The following is a 15761-nucleotide window of genomic DNA, read 5'->3' as shown; positions in this document are numbered from 1 at the left end:
AACATTATGAAGCAGATGCAAAAAAGTAAAAAAATCCAAATATCCTAAAAGTAACCAGCGGTAATATATTTTATGCATGTTTGAAGGTTACTCACCATCCTTGTCCTCTCATCCTCCAGGTTTTGTAGGACAGCTGCAAACTCCTGAAGCGACTTGGCTGAGGAGGGTAATGTCGCCAAAATGAACATGAGAAAACAGAAAAAAATAATCATAGAAACAATAGGTTTGTTTGTCGTTAAAACAAAGGTGGTGAGATAAAAGTACAGTGTTCATGTTAACGGATCCTTTAGAAATGTCTTTAAAGTCGTCATGATGCAGCTCTCAGATTAACTGAATATCAATCCATTACTCAGAGGATCAGTTGCTATGGTTTCATCATGGAGAACATAGCTCTGAATCCTGATCATTGGCAAGAGTGTCATGGTTTTGGTTCTGTTTAAGTTTTATCTTTGAGTTTTCATTTTTTAATTTCTATTTTGTGGTTCTCATTATATTTGATTGTATTTGAGTTATTTGGTATTTGTTGTTTGCAATCTTGTATCAGTCTCCTTTTCTATAGCTCCCTTCTAGACTCCTCTGTCCACCTCTGCTCCCAATCTACTGATTAGCCTGATCTTTGTTTCTGTCTCCCATATATACACCTCCTGCTCAGTCATTTCAGTACTTTTGCATTTTGTGGATTATGTTTGTAGATTTTTGATTCTGTTATCCTTTTTGTAATTAAATCTGCAAGAAACCACTTCAGCTTCAGTCTCTGCATTTGGGTCTTCTTCAAACCACCACCCAACCTGACAGAGACACTGCTACTGTACATTGTTTGGGTCAGAGTTTCTGCCTCTGCCTGTCAAACACTTCAGGTGCAAATGTAAACACAGGCACTCTTCTTATTGTACTTATTACATGCAGAAATTGGGAGTTCTTGTAAAAATGTCACGTTCAGAAATATTATTTAAAATGAAGCTTGATTTTAAATACAGCTAGCCCAAATATCTTAAACCAGTCACATGGAATAAAAGCAAAATAAGAAGCGTTGACATGCAGCAACAGATCACTGTAGAAGGGAGAATAGCAGTTCTGACATGTCTATGAATACTATGAAACAACAGCTTGGCCCAGTTGAACAGCAAGCTGTTCAGGAAAGATAGCTGGGGATAGTTAAACAACAGCAGTGGGTGGGTCAGAGCGGAGCAAAGAGCCGTGGCCTGCACAGACAGAGCTGGGCAGCCATGAGAGGGGTGTGGCGGCTGCGCTGCTACAGACACAGCAGGATGTTGGAACAGGAACAATCCAGAGAAGCAAACCGTTGGACTGTAACAGCTTTGTTCTAGAACAGAACCACATAGGATTAGGCCGATCCCTAATAGTGCATTATGTTCAAAGTACTGGTATAAAATCAGTTGGATAATAGGATGAGAAAAGGCCTGGATTCGCTAAGAAACATCACAATTCATTAAACTTTATAGAACTCTGCAACAAAGAAATACATAATTTTTTGATACCCTCTCTACCCACATGGAGGACTAATTACTGCCTTACTTGTATGATTTGAACAGAATCAGAATCAGACAACAAGAGGTAGGCCAGAGACGATGGTCAGCTAAGTAGATTAACAGATTTCATTGTGCACAAAAGAGCTTCAAGAAAAAAAATCAACAACACCAATAGACAAACATCCTGTAGTGTCATGATTTAACAAGATGTGCAAAGAAAATAGGTTTGAATAGGGCTTTATCCTTAATAAATGAACATCAGAAAAACCAGAGCACAAAACCAAAAGCAGAAGACTTCTGGCATTCTTTATTAGATCTCAATAACTGCCTCTATTTTAAAAAAAATTATTTCAAAAGAGAGGAGAGAAAAATTGTAAAATGACTCTATATGCCCCTTAATATCATCTGGAAGTACATTAACTAAAAATAAAAGAGATACAAAAGATATTTGACACTGCATTCCTCAATATTGGCTTCAATGTTTTGCAAACTCTGCACATCAAGATAACTTAATATAAACTGAGCTGTAATCTAAAAATAGATCATGTGGAAACTGGAGACAGAACAGGCTAATCAGATCCTTTTGGAAAGCATTCTTGTCATTTTTGTATCGGCAGACTCAAATGACGGCTGTTTCAGTACTTAACAGTTATGTCCTTTTCTAAAGTATTCAGCACATTGATGCAAACGATAACACCCACCTATGCATATTTCGTCATCCGTCTCAGCATCTCCAATACACTGGAATTTGAAGTCATTGAGGGAGTCAGCGAACTTCCTCTTTGCCGTTGACAAACCTAACGGAAAAGAAACGAGAAAAAAAGTTAAGTAATTTAAGCCTCTTATAAATGATATGTATTTTGAAAAGAATAAAAAGTGAAATTAGAGAATAATTCAAGAATCTGTTGCATTGAGTCCACCACATTTTTATGTAAACGTTACCTAAAAGAAATAGTTGCTGTTTTCAGAATTTATTTCATATAAATCTATTTTTCTGTAGTTATGTTTGTGCAGCAAAGTTTCATATTAATCTCAAGGGGCCGTAAGAATACTCCAAGTATGTAAATAAAACATGAGGGGCTAAAAGCTCCAGGCAGATAGACACTGGCAGCCTTCTAACTCACGGGCAGATTTGGCCTCACTACAGCATTTCCTGTTGGGCTGGCTGAGGTCAGCCGCACGCACAAGCTCAGAGTGAAAGGGGCAGGATAAAGAGGAAGGCACAAACTATAACACATTATTCAAACGTCTTTTAGAAACCACACGTGAAGGGGGGAGAGTCACCGAAACCAGGGTCTTGCATGCAATCCTGGGTAAGCAAATCAAGGCACTCAAGTAGACTTAAAATAATGACCATTTTATATGGTTGGTTTGGGGATAATATCTGCTCTTGCACTTTGGTGGTCAAAGAAGAAAGAGAAAGACTTAAAGGGGTAATATTATGGTGTGGTTAAACCCTGCAGGGAATTTCTACTGTTCAAGCAGTAGGACGTGTTCTGCAAGATTAAAATAGAAGGCACCGTTTTGACTCTAATGATAGTTTTACAAAAACAAAGATAGGATGTAATAGAAATGAAAAGAGGACAGATCATGGTTGTTGCAGAGACGTGTGGGAGTCATGGAAAGGACAGCGAGTGTTAAGAAGACAGACAGTAGTTGGCGCTCCTCATGTACATGCTGCAGAGTCTGCGGCGTTTGCCAATCAGAAATGAAGCCCAGGCCTCTTCAGTTATAATGGAGCTGCCAGAGTATTAGAGATGTTATTGGCACAGAGACGTGCATAATTTTCTCACTCGAGACTGACACACTAGATCATTCTAGTCACTAAGCAATGAGTCAGAGTGGCATTACTCAATCAACAATAAGTACGTATTACCAACCTGAAACCACTGTCCAAATTAAAATGCTAAGAACTCAAAGCCCTACATTATAGTAATTATATTGGTGTAGTGTCATTTAACAACCAAAGATTGTATAATAAAGGGATGAAGCCTCTACTCCACATTAGATACTGTAAATTAAATAAACATCTTTCCTGTGGTAAAAGCAAATTTAAATAGCTAGAGTTTCCCCCACCACATCAACTAATACCTATGTGAGTATTTCCAAAAAACACACACTCCAAAATGCTCAATATAAGTTGTCTTTATGACAGCATGATGTCCAGTTTCATCTTGAGGGATAAAGCAGGAAAACCGGGGTTTATAATTAAACCCGGGGCTATCAGGATATACTGTAGTTGTGCGTCTGGAACCAGGGGTGAAGTTTCCCCCCTTCATCTGCCAGTACAAAGAAAGCTTATCCAGATAGAGATTTAGCAGAACAAAAAAAAGAAATGGTACTCTCACTTTACCCTGAATCTCTGTGAGTGGAGTTTGTGACCTAGAGGAGTTCTTTCCGGCGTTTGTGAGTTCTTTGTGTTTCTATAACAAATTAATCTACCACAGACGCAATGGGCGGCTTGGGAAGCCACCCAATAACCATATCAGGAACAGCATAACAAATGGGAAAATCTAAAAAAAGAAAATGGGTCAACAAATGCAGCTAACAGTAAAACGTGTTACTATGAAACCATAATCAGGGTTCCTACAGCATAAGGCAAGTTAAATTCAAGACTTTTTAATGCCACTTGACATAAAAATTTAAGACCAAATTCACAAGAAACACAAGAAAAACCTGCTTGCAACAACTTAACCCAAAGGTTTATTTTAACATAAACCACTGCACTAAAGTTTCAAATTTTGAAAAGCTTCCCATACAGGAAGAAAGCTAAAAACACACAAATGAAAGAGATATTTTAACAATTTTTTAACTGAATTCACAAACTTTGTTTTAGCAGGGAACAAAACAAATCAGTTTTAAAGCCACAACATAACCAGTGCTAAGTCTTTTTTGCAGCTATTTTTCTTTGTATCGTTTTCTTAGTATGTTTGATTTGGTGAAAAGTGGAGGCGTTGCAGAGACAAGGGTGGAACAAAACTGAGAAATACCGGCTGTTTCTCTGTAACTCGATTTTGACGCTTTGTGTTTCACGCTTCACTGCCTTAATTCCCATCGTTCCAAGCTTAAATGACTTCTTGCACAAAATATACTGTGCCTCATGTATGTTCCCTGATACTGGTTTTAGCCATGGAGAAAACTCTTGGCTGGATAACCAATTTTCGTTACATATACACTTGCTCATATTTTCCAGACAAAAAGTTAATGGCGCATCTCCCAAATGTCCCGGCCGCAACAACGCTTTTATTGGTTCCGCTATCGGGACGGAACCAATAATGGCGAGCCATTTTTTTTTTTTATAATAAAAAAAATTTGTCAATTTTAACGTTTTATTTAGATTACAAAAATAAATCGTAATAAAAATAATCCTATTTATGATGTTTTCAAGATTAAGACCTACGAAAGACTGATTTAAGACATTTTAATACCAATTAAGGCCTTTATTTTATTTTGAAGAATTCGATGCCTTTTAAGACTTTTTAAGGACCCGCGGGAACCCTGATAATATGCAACAAAAAGAATGATTAGCAAGACATTCTAGGGTACCATCTGTACAATAAAGTTTGGTAATGAATTAGAATAAACGTTCAATTGCAGAGTACTTAAGCATTTGTTACGACTTTAAGGTAAAATCCAACCGTTTATTTGATCAAATGATACTTTAACGCTTATAGAGAACTTTGCAAAAATCCCACACTGAAGAAGAAATGATTGCAATGTTAAATGCTCTTGTTATAACAGCGTATGATGCATGGAAAAGTGCCTGTTTTCTATCACACATTTTTCACTAACCTTCTATTTGCTCTGTTTAAACAATGCATGAGGTAAATGTTTGCTGAATGGGTGGTCTTTGAAAAGTGAAAGGCGGCTCTGCCAGCAGTGACGTGACGGGTCATATTTCTGTGCATCGCCATCCTTAAAAACACACCCTAACTTTTACATGTTTGTTCGTCCTTCCTTACACTTGCGTTTCACCGCTACACCTTGCAAGTGAAACGTGCCTCACTTCTGTTCCCCTATCGCCTCTGACTCAAGCCTTTGCTCAAGTGGTCCCTCTAAAAATAATTAACCACAAACCAACGATTAAGACAACAGAAGCGTTCAGAAGACTTCAAGGGTTTTGAGTAAACTCTCATCACAGAATACGCTTTGTGGCAAGGGCCCGGATGGTTTATACTCTAAACATAGTCAAATATAGTTTCTGAACTTTGAGGTGACTATCCCATATATAAACATGCAATACAGTGCAGTTGACTATAATATAATTACCGTACAAGTATTTCATTGGATCATGCAGTACAGCCATTAAAAAATGAAGGTACTGTAGTACATATATAACTACTTTTAACACTAAATATTTGACAAATTCTAGAAATGAGAGTTACTTGCAAGACTCCAGCAAAGTTTAGCAGCTCATTAGACAAGATACTGACCCATTATTATCTTTTGTCAATGCACAGCAAGAGCCCGATAGATAAGGTGAAATGAATCACCTTTTCATTGGAGGACTCCAGCAAAGAGTCTCTAAAGGCCACCATCACAAATGTAAACATATACAGTTTGCTAAACACACAAGAGGGACTGTTTTCAATCAAATGACAGCAAGAATTATGTTTCTGGCAACAAACACGTTAGGTTGGTTTGGCATGAAATAGTTACAATGAGTATGGTGAAGGAAATGGTGTTGTGAGATTACTGTGTGTAATGGCAATGGAAAATACAGTACTGAAAAAAACTGGACACACACTCATGCCGTTTTTCTATGTTGAATTGAGACTTTTGACTTCCATTCATTTATATGGCCTAATTCAGACTCTTACCATAACCATCACTTACATATACCTAATCCTAACCTTAAGTGAGTTGACATGTTAGACCTACACTGGAAAAAATTGAAATCTAGATAAGTCATTTTTTCTTAAACTAAGTACATTTGTTCTTGAATTGAGGAGGTAAAAGAGATATTTTACCAATGGAACAAGACAGTTCACACTTAAAATAAGAAAACACGATTGCATTGTCTTCTTTCAAGTGCATATTATCTAATCGTCTTATTTTAAGAGTAAAAATTCTCATTCCATTGGCAAACTATCTCATTTACCTACTCAAATTAAAGGTAAATACACTTAATTTAAGAAATCTTTACTTATTTCTAGATCGTTTTTCCAGTGTAATCCTAACCCCAAACCCAAGAAGAGATATTTTCCTCATTGGGGACCAGTTGAGTGGTCCCTCCTAGTACCTGAGAGTCCTCACAATGTAGAATATTTAACAAAAAATGCAGAGCAGCTAGTTTACAAGCAAAGTCTACATCAAAAGGTCCCGCAGTGCATTCGAAACAGCTGGAACGTCATGAGCATTTAAGCACAAGTAGGTGATGCTTGAGTATGAAAATCTGAACTTTTGCTGCTTGCGCCAATAACCCCTATGAAAGTGGCTCTGATATGTTTTGGTGTCCTGGTGGGATATACAGTCGCTATTTTCGTTTCATCCAAGCCCAGTTTGATGATCTGGGCTTGGATGAAACGAAAATAGCGCTGCTGGCGACCATCGTCAATGCACAGCTCTTAAAGCTGAAGTCTGTAAGTTTTTAAAAATCACTTTTTTGTCATATTGGCTAAAACTGTCCCTATGCCGAGACAGCAGTACATGTGATATGTAACCTGTGAAAAAAACTGCTTCAATTGGTACCGCCTACTGCCTGTATTTCAATCTGGAAAGAATAATTCGGGACGAGTCAAAACAACCAATCACAGCCAGAGGAGCGTCTGATGGAGTGTCAATCACAGCTCACACACGCTGAATCCCCCCCCCCCCCCTTTCTGGTCGCATGCGGTAGCCGCGCAGATGCTGTGAGAGGGGTGGAGCTTGGAGGTGGGGCATGAGTGAAGCAGAGAGGGTGGGGGAGTGGCGTGAAACCTGTTTTTCTTCAAATTTTCAGTCGAAGTCTGCTCTCTCCTCAATGTTACAGACTACAGCTTTAAGGAAGGTGGTGAAACGACAACGGCGTTCTCTAGCTATATTTACTAAACCAAGCCACTCTTTCAATTTCATCCACTATTGTACAAGATACCGGCAAAGAGAAGAGGGTAGCTCATGGGTAACAATCTTCAGACGCTTTACGGCACACTCTGCTGCTCAATGTGCATTCAGTGGGAACCAAAACAAGTCAATACCCACATCCGTGTTTTAAATACAAAGTGAAGACCTTCCATACATTCCCATTGACTTCCATTCATTTTCTACCCTTTTTGCAGCCTAACCATGACACTTACCCTAAACCTAACCATTACTGATACATACCTTACCTTAACCTTAACGTAAATCACACATTGGCCCTAAAGCTAAGCCAATAAAAAGTTCTCACTTTACTAGTAAAACAAACTAAATATAGCCTCCCTTTACAGAAAGTGAAAGTACGGTACATACTCTGAGCTCTCTGAGACACAGAGCCACACTTTTGGCGAACATGTTTCTGTAAAATACCTCCAACATGACGTACAATAAAATAAAGATTTGATGCAGCATAACAACAAATATAATGTCCAGAAAGCCTGTGGAGTTAGAGGTCAGCATACCGATGGAGCCAACAGTAATGCCTTACCATATGGAATCCATTCTCAAGCAGTGCCTCACATGTTCAAGGCTAACAGATGGTTAAACAACACCGGTCATGAACAGTTAGTACAGCAGACATAGTGAGACTTACTACATAATATAGATCAGACGACTGACTGACAAGCATTTGCCAGTGTTTGTATTTAACAAGCATGGATAAATACTGCAGGTAAAGCACATTTACAAATTGTCAGCAGAAATTCTACTGTTTAGATACAGCATGTGAAAGGCTAGCATGAGGGCAGCTGCACTCAAAGCATTATATATGTGGATACAACTAGTACCCTGGGTTGTAAAGTAGACCTGCAACAGAAGTACTTTACAGATTATTGAGTAAAACAAAATATTTTAAATGCTAAGTCTTCATTTCAAATGAAAAAGTAATTTTTTATTCATCTACTGGGGGGAAATACTGTTCCCCAATATCAGACACTTTATGAAAAGTATTGTTTAATAAACCTACGGTAATCAGAAAACAGCCAAAGAATGAATCTTGTCAAGCTTGAACTTTGTCTAAACCACTCTAAAACTTTTTTTTTTTTTTTTCTCTCTGGATCCTTTAATTGCTGCACAGCCAAAGGGTGCAGTACATTTAGGTGTGATGAACAACTACGATACGAAAAATCTATAAGAAGACAATTAGCCTTTTTGAAACATTGAAAGAATAAAGAAATTAACTTGAAAAGGAGAAATATAAAAATACTTCTATTTCATATAATGGAAATAAAACCTCAACACACATCGTGTTTAACTCAAATTTTTCTTGCCTCTGTAGCGTTCGATTATCAGTATCATAAAGGGAATATAATATGAAATATCACAAAAATGATCCATCGAAAGAACGTTTCTAAAGCATTTCAAGTAGGCAATGTTTGATTTCAGTAAAAAGCTTGTTTTTAAACTCCGAACAGAGTTTGTTTTTCACAGTTAGTTAGAATTAAGTTTGTGTTATTTTGTGGATGTTAAGTGGTCAAGTCAAGAAGGACAGCATAGGATAGTAAAAGCTGAAAATAGGTGACCCTGTTCACACTGGCCTTGCTGTCCTCTTCCTCTCTTCTATCACACTTAAAATACAGGATACTTGCCATGCCTCTGTCCTTTGTTCTGTAAACCAACAACAACAACTAATGTTGGCAAAATAAAACAGCACCTGTAAGCATCACAAATAAATTTACTTGAATAAAAAAATGTTTGTTCAACTTGGATCAGAATCTTTATCCCCAAGCAAAATAATATTTGGGTATTATTTATTCAATAAGTAACAACACTGAGGGATGAATTTGAATTTACCAAACCAATTATATATTAGAGACATATAATCAATAGAAAGTAGCCTTTCTTTTTAAGGAGACAGAAAAAATTTTCGATGGCAATTTTCAATAATTCTTTACTTGCAGAAAAAGACTAGACAGGCTATTTAACCATACCAACATGCAAAAGGAAAATAGAAATATATATATATGGACAAACGAAACAACTTTTTAAAAAATCAGAACCCCTTTTTGGTCTTAATTTACTGAATAAATATGTTGCTACACATTTATCTATTGTAATTAATCCTTTATTTAGGTTATTCAACCATCAGATTGATTGAAACTTATTTTTAATTCAACTTTTTGAAAAGCAATGATGAACATTACATGTACAATTGATATAGCACAATTCCTCCAATTAAAAATGGTAAAAATATTCAGCCACAACACATACAGTACTGCAATTAAAGCTTAACATTTGTTAAAGTCTTTTCATTAAACTGACAACAGAACAACGACGAATGACATAAGGTATGATCTTTCAGAGCTTCACATTAGCCCTTCAATGTGCAACAATTAGTGCAATTAAAACATGCACACAACTGTGGTTAATTTTTCATCTTAAGCGGCTAACTGAGACACAATCTCTTTTGCAACCCACTTTACGAGGGAATTTTTTAATTTTTCACACATTGACTTTCTAATGTTGGCTCTAAAGCTCATCATCAGACCCAAGGTGGGTAATACTTAGATGTATGCATGTACAAGAAACAAAAAATACAAAGGTTCCCAATCCAGACTTTAGTATAATAAAAACAAAAATGTGATTTGTTGTGTTAATATGATTTTTGTAATGAAATTGTTATATAATTAAAATTAACCAATAGAGTTCCTACTCTAATCCCAACAGATGATATAGGAGGATCATAGGATGAATAGGAGACATCTTTTGACATGGGTTCACCAATTGCAGTTTTCCAGCCAATCACCATTCACCAAACCTCCAAGGCTGATTCAGATTGTGGCAGACACAAATTAAACTTCTTAATACACAATGTCAAGTTTTATAAGCAAACAATATAGGGAGGATTTTCGCGATTTTTAAAAAAGACCCGCCTTATCCACTTGAAAAATAAAATGCTTGTGTGAGAGCATGCACAAGCCCATTTCCCCTTGTGCACACTCTGTTTAAAAGTTGCTGATAGTTGCTCATAGCTCATACAAGCTTACTGTGCTCGGGCTTCCTCCCTAACCCCTAAATGCCTCAATCACTACATAAAGCGGTGACAATATAGGGGAATTCATAGCAAACTCAGTTAACTGACCGTTCGGACAGATGATCACTGCTCCCCGATGGTCACGAAACTCGTCCTTCACTGAGTGATGCCTGCGCCATATTTGTTAGCAGTCACCGCTGTCGGGTAACGACAGCCTATGGTGACAGCGGCCCGCAGTGACAGCAAATCCCATGATGCTTTGCAAGGAAAGCTTTCCATGCAAAATATTCTGGGATATATCTGCCTCTTATGAGACCTTTCTTTTCTTCTCATACGCTTTGCAGACACTTTTTCTCTTACGACCATGTCCATTTTCAAAAACCCGCAATGAGAAAGGTGAGCTTCAAAGACTATCTCAAACCGTAGCTCACCACAGATACTGTATATGCCTCAAAGTGCACATGCGCAGAAAAATTATAAGTAAAGCTATAAGCACAGAGTACGGCCTTACATAAATAAATTACCAGAATGAAGGGACAATTAGGTGGGCCACTTAGTTAGAGGATCCGCCCGGAAATAAAAGATTGCCCTCTATACCTTTCATGTTCTAGTTGTGTTTTATTGGAAAAAAAATTCACTAAACCAGCAAAACAATACAAACTTGTCTTTACTACACATGAAGCAGCTGGTTCAAACAACAATGAAAAGTTCAGAGCATTGGAAGAGGTTCATAAATATGTGGATATAAGCAGTTTCTCATGAAAGTACAGGAAAAGACTGAATTATGTATATTTGGGCCAATCAAAAAAATGTATGCTAATAAAAGTCTCACTGTCTCAGATACTAATATGAACAGTAATGGTGATTTATTTAGTGATTACTGTAAGATCAGGTAAAACAAGACAAAAATCAAAGATTGCAGTTGGCAGAGAGAATAGCAGTCGATGCATCTCTTTGACTTTTGCTGTTTCACAGAACTTTTATTTCCAGACCGACTGTTTCATTGTCATTCCCGTGAGAAGAACTGCTTTAAGTGCGACATTTGACTCATGCTCAGTTCGAAGTTTAACGATGACATTTGCATACCAGGGACCACTGCTGGAATCTGACATCTTGCACAGCAAAATACACACATTAACACTGTAAGCTACACAAAAGGCATCTGCAGTTGACCGCAACCATGCAGCAGCACAACAACGGCTCGTTTTGTGTGTCTTTCTGCTCAAACCCACAAATACACAATCAAAAGAATGGGCTAGTGTGATATCAACAGGATATCCAGTGGCAGCCTGAACTCGGCTCTAACTTTGTTTCATAGACACGCAAATAAAAACCTTATTCATCAACTGGTACAGGCTCACACAAAAGTCATTGCCAGAAACAAAGGACAGATTTTAGGGCCCCTTGCTCTATTCTTTACACAACCCAGCAACCAAGTACAGACTCAGATCTACTGACTTTATCATGTAATGAAACACTGCAAGTCACACTGAAGCCTGCAACAACTGAAATTTGTCTTGGTAATGACTTAAACATAAGAGGGATTCTAAAACAATAATGTAAATATTACTTAGTGGCTGCCATTGTTTCTAAAAGAGTACTAAAATTATCTTAATTGTGTTTACCCCATATGACCTCAAAGAAAAGTGCAGCTCCACCATTTGTGACTCTTATTGCAAAATGTTTTAGTTACACTTGGATGCATTATAATTTAAAAACATTAGCATTATAATTTAAAAACTTTTTCGAGTCTAAAAAGCTTACCAAATGGGCAGAATTGCACAGATGTTCAACAAAAATTTGCATAGCTTCCCAGCAGTCTACTACCTCAGCAACACTACACGGTTCAGTGTGTATAGATGCTGGATGGGGAAATTGACTTGGCATACATTGGCAGCCCCGCAGTTGATACTTTGCACAACTTCCTTTATTAAAAAAGATGATACCGTGTCTTTTCCTAAAGCGTTTCATGCAAAAACATTGATGGATTGACGAACTGGCGAGGCCGTACCCTGCCTCTCACCGAATGACTACAGGCAACAGCCCGCTTTGTAAACCTCTTATAACTGGTGGAAAAAATATTGAAACCTCCTGGTGTCCAAAAATTTGGGGTATTTTTCTACTGGTCACATTTCATCCGCATTAAACAGAGGTATGTTTTCCTCTCTGTCGTTTGAATAAAGACCGAGACTGAGTGGGACTACAACTCAGGTTTTGAGGCGGGCTTGGTCCATTTCCAAACTCTGGTGAAGTTTGCATCAGGTCTGACCCAAATACCTGGCAACCCTGCTGCAAGCAAGCAGTGGAACTCCCTCAGTTTGTAGTTCGCATTTTCCACCATTGTCATGAAATTAAATATAAAAATTCTTGAAATTTACACTGAATGAGCTGCTTTGGACTTTCTCAATAATTTTGCAATCTTTTTGTATACAAAGTAGTTTCCCACAATTTCTCAATCAATACTGAGTCCTTTCAACGGAAGCAAAAATCCTATGTGAGGTTTTTAATTACAGCCCAAAAGGAAAAAGTTAAATTTGAATGTAAACCAGACTGAGGGAAAAAGAAAAGTCCCCTTTTGGTCTGAACTAATCAAGTTCATCAAAGGAAGAGACAACACACTATAACAAGGATCCCTGGACCTTTGGTTTAGAAAGCAGGCCCACACTATAAAAGAACCATACTTATGACATATTGTATGAGTAAGCCAATGTTTCCACATATCCCATTGTTTCGCATTATTTTACCCTCAGGTGACCTTAAGACTCCAGTTAAAGTTAAAGTAGTGCTAGACAAACTTTACGCATTTACATTGTATGCCATGCAAAGCCTCTTTCCCACTTGAAATACCGGGTTTACGCATGTTTTTCAAGGTTGCGTGTAAGGTGACACCATTACGCTGGGTTAGCATTGACGATGGCGCCAGTGTGACAGAAATCATGAAGTAAACAATGGAGAGCAACATGTAAGTAAGCCAGGGCTTAGTAAGTCTGCTTTATTGTTTCACTCTACGATCTTTCCAAATCTCTCTTACCTACACGGTGCCATGTTGATCGAATGTAAACAGATGTTTTGGCTCATTAGATCCGACGTCGGATGCATGTACCAGAAACAAGAAACACGTCTGTTGACGTCTGTACGTTGCATTCAATGGTGTACCGTTATTTAACGGGTGAACAAGTTTCACCCCGGTAGACACTCGGCAGTGAGCTGTTCCCACTGCCACTAAAAGCCGAAAGTTTCCGGCTTTAAACCCATTTTTCGTCCAGTGAGAAAGGGGTATAACAGAAAAAACTTTAGCTAGTTTGTTTCCAAAAAAAACTCTTTAGAAGTAGGTAGGTTCTATTGATGATTGGAATCTGGGTTAACACAACGCCCCGATCATCCTTGATTCATTTCTCCAACAACCACTGATTATTTTTACTTGTTGCCTTCTTTATTGTTGTTCTTGATGTTTTTTACACCCTCTGGCATTCTGATATACATGCCCTGTGATAAAATAAATATGGATAATCTACCCACAGTTGACACCATCCAAGGTGTGTTAAATACTGTTATTGGATTAAACATAAAAATGTTGCATTTTCTGTGCAGCTGACAATGTCTGGTAACTGGCTTGTATTTGCAGTATTTTTGTATTTTCAACATTGTTAACAGGTGTGCCATTATATATATATTGGCTGCTGCATCAAAGGGAACAGAAGTGGACAAAATAATTCAAAAATTTTTGCTCTCATTAGGATATTTTTTAAAACTGAGCAAATGCCATCAGATAGTACACCATGACTAAAAAAGATAAAGAAAAAGATATTTCTAAATATCAATATTCAGTGAGCTGCTCAATTTAATGCCTAACAGAAAAACCTTAAAACCTTGTTTTGTAAAAAAGGCTTCATTTTAAAATTAAATCCACTTAAAAAAAATACCACTTTTAATCCTAATCCCAGGGTTGAAACTTAACAGTGTCTAGTCAGTCATTTGTTAAATTTCCTGCCAAATCCCAGCACATCTAACAGTTAACTAAATCTCTCTGGGCTTGTTCTTGTTGTGTCCTTGTAACACAAGCATTAATGGTTTGGATTAATTGCATCACTCATTTTGTGAAGATATAAAAAACACAAACTTTGCAAGGCCTTTTCTGTGGACCAAAGATTGGCTTCAACAGACATTATTTTTGGTGTTTTATCTGTAAAAGGGAAAAATTAGAATAAACAACAAGTTCATGATTAATGTTGGGGTTAAAATCCAAAAAATAAATGAGTGAATATCCATAGTAGAAAAGATGTGCAAAATTGTCCCTTCAGGCTTTCCATGTATTTTGGTCTCTTCCTATGTGTATGTACGTCACAGCATGTTTAGCATAAACCTTGGTCTAAGTGCAGACCTTCCTGTAAGACAACAGGCAAGGTCAGTTTGAACTTTAGCATTGAGTAAATCTAACGGTCAGTGCAAAACTTAGTTACAAAGGAAGGAAGAGCGTGTGTGGACTTAAGCTTCTTTTCGATGCAAGGGTTAAGGGAAGGCAGAGGTCAAAGGTCACCTTTCGTCTGTGTATTCTGCTGTGTCAGCTTTAATGAAAACTAGCTGCATGGGTGCACAATAACAGACAATATACTGTTGCTCAACTTGCTCATCAATGATTTATCTGGTCCTGAAATGTGATCGTTATACACAGTAAAGTCTAAGGTCCATTATTGTTTATGAAGCACCAGTGGATATTTTAGCTACATTACTGAAAATTTTTGATTACAGATGCATAATAAGATAATATATTAACCCCCAGAAAGCATCTTATTGGGTCATTTAGGGAGTCTAAAGTGGTTTGATGCTAAGAAATTGATGATTTAAAGAAATTTGACTTAGTTTAATATTCTTTTGGAGAGTAATTGTGAAAAGGTCAGCCTTAAAAGTTTAAAGTAAAACATCTAATCAGTGATTAGCAGAAGATTGAAGAACCAGAGGAGAAATATTATAAACGGAACAAATTTGTACTAGATATTATGTTTCAATTTCTGAAATAGTTTGGTTAATTCACATTCAAATTGAATTAATCAACAAGCTCACCAACAATTAATCAATTAAACAACAGCCAATCAATCGCCCTCCCCCCATGATTATCATGGGGCAGGGGGATTATCATCAATTCACCAACCAATTTTACAAAAATAACAGCTAACAAAATGTTA

General features: G+C 37.3%; 1 protein-coding gene across 2 annotated transcripts in view; it reads right to left on the bottom strand.

The window, feature by feature from the left end:
* LOC119787970 (rho GTPase-activating protein 26-like) overlaps nucleotides 1-15761 on the bottom strand; it is a 126705-nt gene that overhangs the window by 65928 nt on the left and 45016 nt on the right. For both annotated transcript variants that reach the window (XM_038292072.1, XM_038292073.1), the window contains exons 2-3: nucleotides 2192-2287; nucleotides 96-157 (exon numbers count right to left, since the gene is read on the bottom strand). In XM_038292072.1, the coding sequence (XP_038148000.1) occupies nucleotides 96-157; nucleotides 2192-2287 (158 nt within the window). The remainder of the gene's footprint in view (nucleotides 1-95; nucleotides 158-2191; nucleotides 2288-15761) is intronic.

This window comes from Cyprinodon tularosa, unplaced genomic scaffold, assembly GCF_016077235.1.
Source record: "Cyprinodon tularosa strain WSP-4 unplaced genomic scaffold, ASM1607723v1 ctg307, whole genome shotgun sequence".
In the NCBI taxonomy this organism is placed as follows: domain Eukaryota; kingdom Metazoa; phylum Chordata; class Actinopteri; order Cyprinodontiformes; family Cyprinodontidae; genus Cyprinodon; species Cyprinodon tularosa.
Note: the sequence above shows the minus strand (reverse complement) of the source record. Positions and strands in the feature narration are given on the sequence as shown.